The 12,427-nt window shown below is 43.1% G+C and overlaps 1 protein-coding gene across 8 annotated transcripts in view; it reads right to left on the bottom strand.

The window, feature by feature from the left end:
- dnm1a (dynamin 1a) overlaps positions 1-12,427 on the bottom strand; it is a 471,312-nt gene that overhangs the window by 278,274 nt on the left and 180,611 nt on the right. For 6 of the 8 annotated variants that reach the window (XM_039762673.1, XM_039762671.1, XM_039762666.1 and 3 more), the window contains exon 10: positions 9,383-9,521. In XM_039762673.1, the coding sequence (XP_039618607.1) occupies positions 9,383-9,521 (139 nt within the window). Of the gene's footprint in view, positions 1-2,313; positions 2,453-9,382; positions 9,522-12,427 lie in introns of all 8 variants that reach the window. The other 2 variants (XM_039762667.1, XM_039762670.1) reach the window with 1 other exon arrangement.

Genomic DNA, 12,427 nt, shown 5'->3' with positions numbered 1-12,427 from the left:
AAGGTGGTTGTTGACTTTTGTCAACAGGAGATGTCGAGGGTGATAGTTAACAGTAAATGGTGAGCAGACCCGCCGTTACGCGTTAGTTTGACTCTCTGTGCTAGACGGAAAGTTAGCTTTGTTGAGTTGTCCGAGATTCCCTTCGCTTACACGAGTAGCGAAGAGCAAGCAACGGCAAAAATGTCATTGATGTCTAGCAAGAGATTGAAGCGAAAGCTTTGTGGGCAACGTTTCGCATCTAATCTCTGAATTGGAATCCGACTTGTTGGACTCTGATTTTGATGCGAGTGACCTGGAGATCGAGAGTGAGGTGCCGGCTACAGCTTATCGTGTATAGCTGACACACCTATGACAACGTTCACCTGGGAGGACCGCCACTTACGATGACATGATGTACAAACCAGATTGCCTTGCAATGCACTGCAGCCACCCCTGCCGCGTGAAGACAGCCTCGCAGCCAGTGTGCCATGCATTCTTGCCAGCCGTTGTGCCACCCGTGAGCAGCTCAAGCCACAAGAGATGGCGAACTGGCAGCCACAGTTCACAGCAACAGATGCTTTATGCTGACTTTTGTGTGAAAATATTGCATTGTGTGCTTTTAAGAAAACAGTTCTTTGGGAAAACATTTTCAGCCCTCGAAGAGTTAAAACAAGTGTAATTTAACTCTGAAATATTTGGTAAAGTTCTATGTAACGGTGCCAATTCTTGTATATTGACTAAGATAACTTGCAACTTTTTATGAGCTAAAATCTTATCTCTTATATATATTTCTCATCTGGTTCGTCCTGCTTCCACATCAAAACTGGTCCCGCCCACATGCAGCCAACATGGCATTTCTCGATTCCTATTCATCCTCTTCCAAACCCTTCCTCACGCTGACTGCAGCTCCTCTTCAAAACCGGTCCCGCCCACACGCAGCCGACACGGCATTTCTCGATTCCTATTCGTCCTCTTCCACAGATAACTCAACCTCCTGGCCACGGACCATACTGTTTTAAAATACACGGGCAAATTTATCACCAAATCTCTCCACTACACGCTAACACTTCTACCTCTCCAGGATATGGACAGTTGTATGGTTTTGACACAGCGCAAGCTACTGAAGTGCGCTTACAAAATAAAGCAAACTCTGCATGCAGCGAAAATGTACTTCTCCAGCTAGATTCCATGCTCAGAACCATCAACCCCTTCGCTAAATCATACAATCACATGCATGAAATCGCTCAGTCCGATCCAACAGCATCTGTTACGAATGGTTTTCAAGGAAAACCCTGGGCAGGATTTACGATGATACAATGCCCCGACATTTCACACCGATTTTGCAACGATTTTCATCGGAGAAGATGGCGAACCCCCTGCCGAAAGTGACATTTCCATCTATCCCAGAGGCAACGTCTGTGAACAGATTTCCATACTCAAAATGAATTGCGATCCTATGGTTTACCCACTTTTATTCCCTTACGGAGACATTGGCTGGCACAAAGATTTACAACAATGTTCCCGATAAAAGAACCGCCAACCGAATCAGGCTTACTCAATGCCAATTTTATGCGTACAGAAAATCAATGAGGAATACATTTAGTAGTTTGCACTCCAGTGGGAAACTATTCCAACAGTACGTCGTAGACGCGTATGTTTAAAACAGAGTGTGCGCGTCTCAACTATCTCAGATTACATCAACAAGATCTGCACGTGGAACAATATAAAGGACTATCAGACACACTGCAAGCAAAGGCTGAAAATTATAACATACGTGTAGGCAAAATCATCATATTACCGTTCACATTTCCAGGAAGTCCAAGATACATGAAACAAAACTATTGTTGTACGTGGCTTTTCCTAGGGTTAGATCTTTCGACTCATTATCTGTCGTCTCCAGCAAAACACCTATTCACAACTGCGTCTTCCAAGAGGTATTTCTTTCTTCTTGATTTCTGAATTCTTTTCTCACTGTTTTCTGTTCCTGTTCTTACACAAACAAATTCTCAAACTACACACAACGGCAAAAATCCACCCGTCCGTTTACTGATCAACACTTTCTGCTGCAGGATTCTGAGGAGCCAGAGTCTGTTCCAACAGGAACGTACCCTGGACTGGACATCTGTGCATCACTGGACACAATCAGCCTAATACTACAGCCCACCAGTTAAAATGTCGCAAGAATTAAGGGGGGTGGATGGCCTGGCATTAAGTGAACAGATAAAAACTTTGACATTTGGGGGATCTGGGCTACACTTTCCAATTCTGACCTCCTGCCATCGGTCTATCCCCACCTTGAGGAGGACACACAGTGCTCCCAGTCTTTGGTGTTACCTTTTCGCTACACTTTCGGATGGTAGAGGTGAGCTCGCTCGCTACCATATCTATACACTTCAAGCTGGGTTCCTTGAGTTTTTGGATCTGCTTTTTCACTATGGCTTCAAAGGCCAAGTCTGGGGTAAAGAGTCCCGTCCTGCAGAAGGTGTCAGGTAGAAAGAGGGAGTGACACAAAGAGAGGGGTGAAAAGAGAAAGAAACGAAAGAGGGAAGGAGGAAGGGGCAGAAGACAGCACGATGGTGAAGTAGGGGAGGAAACAAGAAGTAGAAAGAGAAAGAAAGAGAGAAAGAGTGGGGGGGAAAAACAGCACAAGGGAAAAAAAAGGCAAGTGAGACAACTGGATTCTCCGAAAGCCATTCACTGTGGTTGGGCACAGGATACCCCTTCTTTAATCGATACTGAACTGGTTGTTCAAAGGCTCACTTCCGACCTAGAAAGGAGGGGAGGGTCCTGTGCTCATCCATTTTGGGAAGCTGAAAATACCAAAAAAAAAAAACAAACAAACATGAGCTGCACACCCAAAAACAAACTGGGCCAAGTGGTTATTTTTCATCTTTTCCATTAAAGGTACACACCTGCTATACTATAATGCTTGGTCAAATATTTTATAGTCTTTTTATAGACTATAAAAAAAATGACTCCATGAGCAGTAAAAACCCAACACCTGTGAAATCTAAAATTTTCTGCTGCTGTGTTGCACATTCAGTCATTTCCTCTTCTGATTGCTAGGATCTCATACCGAGACAACTCAAAATAAGCTGTTGTCCAACATTGGCTTTCATAGACCTTTATAATTTATGAACATAAATCACCGGTAATGAAATATGTCCAAAAATGAGGTACCTGCATGAGGCAAAAACAACCAACTTGGGTGGAAAGTGCTTGCTAAGGGTGCACAGCAGAGGTTGTGGCTGTGGCAGCTGGACCGTGGACTAAGGCTAGTGATGTGGCTGCTGGCCTGTGGAATTCATTAGATGTGGGAAAAGGGATCGGCTTTGAACAGGCCACTTATCTCCTCATTTAATGAGATCACATAGATAAAGAATTTTTAAGTTCAAGAGCTCGACTAAAAGCATTCATTCAGAAATGATGGCAAATATTTACCATTCGGATGAACATTATATGGCATAGATGAGAGAAGTATTCTAAAACTGAGGGGACTGGGTGGTCTCTTGGTCTGGTACTCCTGCAGATTTTTTTTTTTTCTCCAGCCGTCTGGAGTTTTTTTTTTTTTTGTTTTTTCTGTCCACCCTGGCCATCGGACCTTACTTATTCTATGTTAATTAATGTTGACTTATTTTTATTTTTCATTGTGTCTTCTATTTTTCTATTCTTCATTTTGTAAAGCACTTTGAGCTACATTTTTTTCTTGTATGAAAATGTGCTATAGAAATAAATGTTGTTGTTGTAAAAAAATAATTTCTTAACTCAGTGTCACGAGGATGGTGTAATAATATAACAAAAATCTCGACTTTGAAAAAAATAATACCTACCACAAGTTAAAACTAGTAATGATAAAAATCACAGAACCGGACTAGTCAGCTAGCCTGGGGGAGTACAGGTGGGCTGAAGTGAAAGGCCGTTTACATAGCCTGGAATGGAAGGGACATGCAAAATGTATGGTAACCTTTCCCCTCAAGCTGGGGACTGCGATTGGAGGACCGACTTTTGGCTTGAGGATTGGTATGAAGTCGGGAATTTGCTTATCCTATTCATCCTGGACGTAATTCAACGAAAATAAGATAGGAACAGAGACAGCAAAGAAGTTCAGTTGCTTTGACATTTTTTCATCAGTGGAGGAGATGACCACCCCTCCAGGCGGCCATATTCAGACAGACCATGCCTGTTGCTGCCATTCCATTCAATTGTCATGCTGGATCAATGGCCATGCCAGAAACTAATACATACAGTAAGACCATGAGGCACCTGGTCACCTGCTATTGGGCTCTATTATTTTGCCAGCACTTCCATTTATAGTGTAGTGACCCGGCAGCCAGCGCTGGCGGCGTGATGCATTGTGGGTAATTTATGTAAAAGCATTGTGGGTAATTTATGTAAAAGCATTGTGGGTAATTTATGTAAAAGCTTATTGTTGTGTTAAATTAACAAGGTAATCGAATTGTTTGTCCTGATGTAATTGTTGTATGTGTTTGTGCTCAACTGGTGGGGTGGGTTTGGGTTATTGCCGTCCGGGGTTGTTAAATTGTAAATAGTTAACCATCAATGAGAAAGATGGCTTCGTTAATGACCTTGGCAATGGCTATGCAATGAGTTTGAGCTTTGTTTTCTGACTATCTGCTCTAATAAAGAGATACAACAGGACAGAGCTGTGTATTGCTAAGATTTCATCTAAGCAATGATTGCCGAGACACTTTCGAGTCGATGCGGTGTATGGGACACGAGTGCTCGTTACTTAAAGAGCTGGGTACAGCTGCGTGCATAACGCTGGCTGTCCGCTAGCCGACAGCTTGGGAGAAGTGCACGGCAGAATTCGGCTCAAAAACTTTAAGACTCAACCACGGGTCGCTACAATACTTTATTTATTATCAATAAATGTGTACCTTTTACTCTCCTGTTCGGTTACAGATGTAAAAGGAACAGGGAAAGTACTTGTGGTAAGAGTATGGGTTCCAAGGCGTTCTTTTAGGGTCAAAGGTCATGTCATTTTCTAACCTGCTTAATCCAGAAAAGAGTTGTGGGTTGGAACACCGTAGCCAAGTATTTTTAACACGCACATTTTAACGGGCTGTTGGAGCCTACTGGACAGTTTGGATTGATTCACCAGAACTTAATATGTGGGCTATTTTAAGAGCTCTAAAGGTTGGATAAGTCAATTCAGTGTGTGTAACTGCAGTTGCTGTCTTTGTAGTAAGACGGGATGGGATGTGGGTTTTGTCGCATGGTCATCCATTTGTATTCTTGAAGATAATTACAGAAAAAAAAATGGCTGCAAGACACCTGAAGGCTGTCGTGGCTGCCAAAGGTGCATCTATCTCACCCATCATAGGGCACATGGCAGGAACAAACCCTGGACAAATCAGGGTGTACACACACACACATCAGACACACACTTGGGCCAATTTAGTATCGCCAATTCACCTAAACTGTATGTCTTAGGACTATGGGAGGAAACTGGAATCCACACAGACACAGGGAGAATGTACAAAGTCTACACAGGAAGGACCTGGGATGCGGACCCTAGTCTCCATACTGCGACGTCAGCATAATAAAGCATGACAAGTCACTGTAGGACTCTACCATGACCAGACAATCAGTAACTAAAAGCAACGTAAATGAGCAAACATAAAGAAGTTCTGAAACTTGTGAAATGTTAACATTTATGGTGTTAAATGTACTAGTCTGTCATTTATAAAAATAATTTGATCTGCCACGGGCGGCACAGCGGTGCAGTGGGTAGCGTTGCCGCCTCGCAGTAAGGAGACCCGTCTGGGTTCGTTTCCCGGGTCCTCCCTGCGTGGAGTTTGCAGGTTCTCCCCGTGTCTGCCTGAGTTTCCTCCCACAGTCCAAAGACATGCAGGTTGGGTGCATTGGTGATCCTAAATTATCCCTAGTGTGTGCTTGTTGTGTGTGTGCCCTGCGGTGGGCTGGTGCCCTGCCCGGGATTTGTTTCCTGCCTTGCGCCCTGTGCTGGCTGGGATTGGCTCCAGCAGATCCCCATGACCCTGTAAGTTAGGATATAGCGGTTTGGACAATGACTGACTGACTGATCTGTCTTCAATAGTTCTAGTAAAACAAATAAATCTGGTCTACACTCATATAGAGTGATGGTGAGAAAAACGAAACAACAGAGCGTAGTGAAGAACCATCATACATTAGTCAGAAGGTCATCTTAAATATTATCTACGTTTCCTTTTAAAGTAGGAACATTCTGCACTGAGGTCTTCAAGAACATCAAGGGTCACTTATTTGAAGCTAATTTTATGATTACTTTGATATTTGTAATGATGGATTTGTCCATATCTGCACTGGCAATCGAAAGGTTGCCGGTTCGAATCCCAAAATGCCAAAAGAGACTCTGCTCTGGCCCTTAACCTGCAATCGCTGAGTGCTTTGAGTAGTTAGAAAAGCGCTATATAAATGCAAAGAATTATTATTATTATTAATTTAAATGTAACCCATAGAAGATGCATGGAACAGCAACAGGCTTTAAAAGGCTGCAGTTTACGTATAATCTCCTCAAAGTACATTGCACAATTTGTTACTGAGATATTCTTTTCACATAACCTGACACAAAGTGAAAAGTTTTCAGATTATGTGCTCTGGTTTAAAATATTCAGACACACTGCCACTTGCACCTCACCTCAGCAATTGCTCATCTTTATAGTGCTTATGGGCCGTGCCGCCCGCATTAAAATATGCATGTTACATTTTACAGGTAAATCGTTAACTTTGTTTAAATTATGAATACTGTTAATAGTTACACATATGGGGTGGCACGGTGGCAGAAGCGGTAGCGCTGCTGTCTCGCAGGAAGTCACATCCCTTGTGATCCCTGTCTGGAGTTTGCAAGTTTTTCCTGGTGCGTTTCCACAGTGTGCCGAGTTCTCCATCCAAAGACATGAAGGTTTGGGGATTTGCTGAAGCTACAATGACGCCAGTGTATGTGAGTGTTCACCTTGTGATGAGCTGATACCCCGTCCAGGGATTTTGTTTCTAGAGGGGACTGGGTGGTCTCTTGGTCTGGAATCCCTGCAGATTTTAAGTTTTTCTCCAGCCGTCTGGAGTTTTTTTTGGTTTTTTCTGTCCACCCTGGCCATCGGACCTTACTTATTCTATTTTAACTAATGTTGACTTGTTTTTATTTTTTACTGTGTCTTTTATTTTTCTATTTTTCATTATGTAAAGCACTTTGAGCTACTGTTTGTATGAAAATGTGCTATAGAAATAAATGTTGTTGTTGTTGTTGTTTCTGTCTTGCACTGATGCAGCTGGAATGGGTGCATCCCTGAATTGATGGATGTAATCATTAAACATCCTTTACATCAGATATTGTGGCAAGGTGTCCTCAGAATTTAATGGATGTTTAGGGCACACGCGTCGCATCGTGTGAAGTATAAACCTGGCCTTATGCTCCTTACTTTTCAGTTGACGATCTTGATTTGGGGTAGGGCTTATACTACAGAGCAGCCTGAAAATCATGCTAGGGCTTATTTTCTGGAAAACACAGTATTAACACTTAGAAAGCAGAAGTAGTGTGGAGACTGTAAGAAGCTTTTCAAGACTACATTTACGTATTTGGGTGATTTAGAAAATCCTTCTATATAAAAGCGGTCGGGATTGTCCTTCCGTCCCGTGAGTGCTACGCAGCAGCGAGTTTCACACGCCCATCCATTTTGCAATGCACGACGGGATTTGTAGTTTCGTTTTTCCAGGTAAAAGATGATTTTCTACTCCAGACTGTGCGAGTAGCACGGAGTTTAACACACGCCCCATCCATTTTGCAATGCACGACGGGATTTGTAGTTTCGTTTTTCCAGGTAAAAGATGATTTTCTACTCCAGACTGTGCGATATCTTCTTCTTCTTTCTTACTACGAGGTATATCCAGAAAAAAAGGTTACAAGTGCCCTGGAGGGTGCAGGGAACTTTTTTTTTCAAGGGTTGGCATACCTGCGTGTAGGGGGGTCCTAACGGTCAAAATAAGCCCGGGACCGTGTCAGTCAGTTGTGAAATGCCATCACAGCAAGCGAGTTTGTCAACCTCTGCTGAGGCCGTTTGCTCCACATACCGCCGATGCGAGATTCGTTCGGTCGTTAAGTTCCTCATTTTGCGTTGCGAATCCACAGCCGAGATCCATCGTCAGCTTGTGGAAACTTAATGGAAAGAATTCTTGGGTGGGAAACGTTTTTCCAACGATGAGGAGGTGAAGGAGACAGTGGAGAAGCGGCTTTCGATGGTGAAGCGGAGCGTATTCGACGAGGGTATAAAAAAGCTGGTGCCCAGGCTGAAGAAGTGCATCGAAGTTGACGGCGATTATGTTGAGAAATAAACACATATTTTGGAACATGCCCTGTAAATTTGGTTGAAATATATTCATTTTTCGATTATTAACAGCTGTTGTAACCTTTTTTTCTGGATATCCCTCGTATATAAAAGCGGTCGGGATTGTCCTTCCAGCCCGTGAGTGGAAAGCGTAGCGGTATTCCGCTTATCACAGACTTACTACGAAGCGACATGATGTGAGCAGAGTTCTGGTGCTCTCATCGTTCCCTTGCTTTTGTGCGCCATGCGCTGGAAAAATAGACAAAATTATGTCTCTGGAAATAATTAATGTTGATGGAGTACAAATGCCTCACCGCGTAGTAAATATCAGGGGGGTTCAAAAGGGTGACCACAATATAGAAAAAAAGTTAAAATTTCATCACAAAAATAACAGAAACTACGAGTATTAAAGTAATCCCGCTCAAATGCAATATAACCAAATGAATGAGTTTGTATAAAATATCAACTTGATCTACATATTGAATTGCCTTAAGAAGTGGTCAACTTAAAAGGTGGGTGAGCCTAGTTTATGATATAATTGGTTTTCCAATAGTGCAGGTAGGTCAAGTGACTTGCTCAGGGTCACACACTGGTGTCAGTAGCAGGACTTGATCCGACAACCTCAGGGTTTGAGGTCCAAAGCCTTAACCACTACACTACACTGCCTGCTGACAAAATTCACAAAATTTGGCACTTGATTTCATAGCAAGAATATCAAAGCTGTAATACCCAAAGAGTGTGAAACGTTTTATCAATTCTGGTCATGCTGTCTCGCTGAATATGAAATCAGTTGCAGGAAGTCAGGAGACCTCACTGTCCTACAAAGCTACGAATGATGAGGAAAGTAAAGTGATAACGCTGGCTAAACTTCTCGGTCCCTTTTCCCCACTAGAGGTGAAAGTGCTGCCACATCACAGCAAGCCACAGTCCAGACTGCCATCATTCCACATACATGACAAAAGGACTCCATTAATTTGCCTCTGCTAGCAGGTGCAGACCTCTCTCGTCATGCCCTCCCAGTCGAGAGAGGGACTGATTGCGCTAGGGATAGTGGGGGGGTTTACCTTCTTGGTACATTGCCTAACGGTATTGATAAGCTCAGAAATGACCATATCCACACATTTCTGGCACGGCTCTTTTATCTTCTTAATCTGCTTTTTCACAATGGTCTCAAAGGCCATGTCCGGGGTGAAGAGGCCAGTTCTAACATCAGCAAGAGAACAGAATCACGATGACAGGGCCGGGGAGAAAGAAAGATGTTATTTCAAATGGAAAAAAAAAAAAGAAAAGCAAATAACAGAAACAGAAAAAAACAAAACACCACCGCAACACACGGTTCTAAAATGATAACATTTTGCAAGAAGTAGACAATAGATAACGCACACAGAAACATTTACAAATCATTATCCACTTGTTAAAATGAAGGGTTTTGGAACATCCCAGCATGGAAACCTGGTAGGACAAAAGTCATCTTGTGAAAATGGAGCAGATACTTCAAAATACATTCATGACATAGAAACCTTCATTGTAAAACAGAGGACAGAGGAATCAAATTCATGGGAATATTCTGAATGTAGTAAGTGTCGCCACTTCAGCCGTACACACAACATGTAAAGTGCCCTCAAAGTCCAGTCGTCCATCCAGCCATACCACATGCACTTCAGCACAGGTCATCCACTTGAAGCTAAGCATGTTTGGGCCCACCCAGTACTTGGATGGGAGACCATCTAGGAAACAAAATGGCTTGCTGGTTGAGGAGGTGTTGGTGAGGCCAGCAGGGGGCGCTTACCATGTGGTCTGAATGTGGATCCCAATGCCCCAGTGCAGTGACGGGGGCACTGTGCTGTAAAAATGGGACCATCCTTTGGATGAGGTGTAAAACCGAGATCTTGACGCTCTGTGGTCAATAAAGATCCCTGGGCCTTCTTCGTAAAGAGTAGGGTGGATCCCAATGTCCTGGCTAATTGCCCACCACAGTCTAGTTATTGTGCCCCCCTAATTATCCCCTGTCTCTAAATGGTTATCCATCTCTCTCACCACTCCATCACCTAATAGCTAATGTGTGGTGAGTGTACTGGCGCAAACAATGGCTGCTAGCTTGGGTTGCTGCTGGAAGAGGTGTTGGTGAAGCCAGCAGGGGGCGCTTACCCTGTGGTCTGTGTGTGGATCCCAATGCCCAAGTGCAGTAAATATCACGCTGTCCTTTGGAAGAGACGTAAAACCGAGGTCCTGAATCTCTGTGGTCATAAAATATCACTGGAGATCCACCATTCACTAGTGCAGGGGTGGCGAACTCCAGGCCTGGAGGGCCGAAGTGCCTACAGGTTTTCATTCTCACCCTTTCCCTAATCAGTGACCAGTTTTCACTGCTAATTAACTTTTTCCCCATCCCTTTAATTGCCCTGTTAGAAGAGTTCAGCCCTCTGAACTGATTCCTTTCTTCATTAAATGACAGCCAAGCAGAAATGAGACGTGAAACAAGCTAACAGATGATCAGCTAAACTGGGGCTTCAAATTCCAGCCAATTTCACTCAATTCACTTTTGTAATGAGAAGCCAGTTCTTGCTGTTTATTTAATTATTTAATTCCATGGCTTGTTGCTGCTCTCATTCTGACACAGCACACATTTTCCAAAACTGTTGTTTTTCTGCTCTTTCAAAATGTTTTGGTGACCTGAGAGATCAACCTTACCAAGACCATCACCTCTCTTTAATTTCAGATATCGTGTGATGGGCACAGGGGAGTTGGTCACGTGGTGGCTTGTTTTGTGTCTCATTATTGTTTGGCTGCTAATTAATTAAAAGACGTAATCAGCAGCAAAAACTGGTCACTAATTAAGAAGGTGGTAAGAATGAAAACCTGCAGCCACTGTAGCAATCCAGGCCTGGAGTTCGCCACCCCTGCACTAGGGTGTATCCTGATGTCCTGGCTAAATTGCCCACCACGGCCTAGTCATTCTGGCCCACTGATCATAACCTGGCTCTAACCGACTCTCTCTCACCACTTCACCACCTAACAGCTAATGCGTGGTGAGTGTACTGGCGCAAAAAAAATGGCTGCTGTCGCATCATCCAGGTGGGTGTTACACATTAGTGGTGGTTGAAGTGGCTCCCCACTCACTGAAGCGCTTTGAGTAGTGAGAAAAGTGCTATATAAATGTAATTCATTACTACTACTGTTGTTATTATTATTACGACAGGAGAAAACTCTGTCAGACCCTGCAAGAATGAACCAAACTCCACACAGACGGAGATCCGGCTAAGGTTTGAATGTAACATCTATGTGGGTGCTACACATTTGGGGTGGTTGAAGTGGCTTCCCACTAACTGTATAAAAGTGCTCTGAGTAGTGAAAAAAGTGCTATCCATCCATTATTCAACCCGGTTCTATTCAATAAGGGCGCGCACAAAAAGGCGACCTCAGTTGGGCGCCGAATAAATAAATGTGCGCGTAAATAAAGGAGTGCTTCAAAAGGGTGACCTCAATTAAGAGATAATTCATAGGTAATTTAGTTCAAATGGCTCTGGAATTTGTGAAGAGCAACAAAGGTGCAGATCTACTCGTAGTCGAAGGCTACACATTCAGAAAGGAGAAAACTATCAATGGGAAACACATCTGGAAATGCACTGAATATTGGATTGGAAAATGTTCGTCTCGCTGTCATACAAAAAATGGATTATTCGTCAAGAGACCATCTACGCACAACCATGTTCCAGATGTGGCGAAGATCGAAACAAGGAAAGCAATAGTGGACATCCAACAACGAGCAACTTCTTCTACTGACAGACCGCAGGAACTCGAGGCTTCAGCAACCCAAGGTCTGTCATCAGCGGTCGTTGGACAACTTCCTGTTTTTCGGCAACTTAAACAAACTGTCCGTCGCGTTCGGCGTGTCAACGAGGCAGCAATGTTTAGTCATTGCCTTAATCTAATTTTCTGTAATTTTGAAAACAATGAAATATAGAGAGCTTTAGAAATAGTTCGTTAGAAGTTCATGCATTAATTAATTGGATGTTTTAATATTCTTGCTTTCGCCTTTTTATACGTTCAATCATTGCCTTTATCTAATAAATTTTTCTGTAATAACTTTGTTGCGTTTGCCTTTATTC

Source organism: Polypterus senegalus, chromosome 9, assembly GCF_016835505.1.
Source record: "Polypterus senegalus isolate Bchr_013 chromosome 9, ASM1683550v1, whole genome shotgun sequence".
NCBI classification, from domain to species: domain Eukaryota; kingdom Metazoa; phylum Chordata; class Cladistia; order Polypteriformes; family Polypteridae; genus Polypterus; species Polypterus senegalus.
The sequence above is the reverse complement of the archived record's forward strand: the minus strand, read 5'-3'. Positions and strand labels throughout refer to the sequence as shown.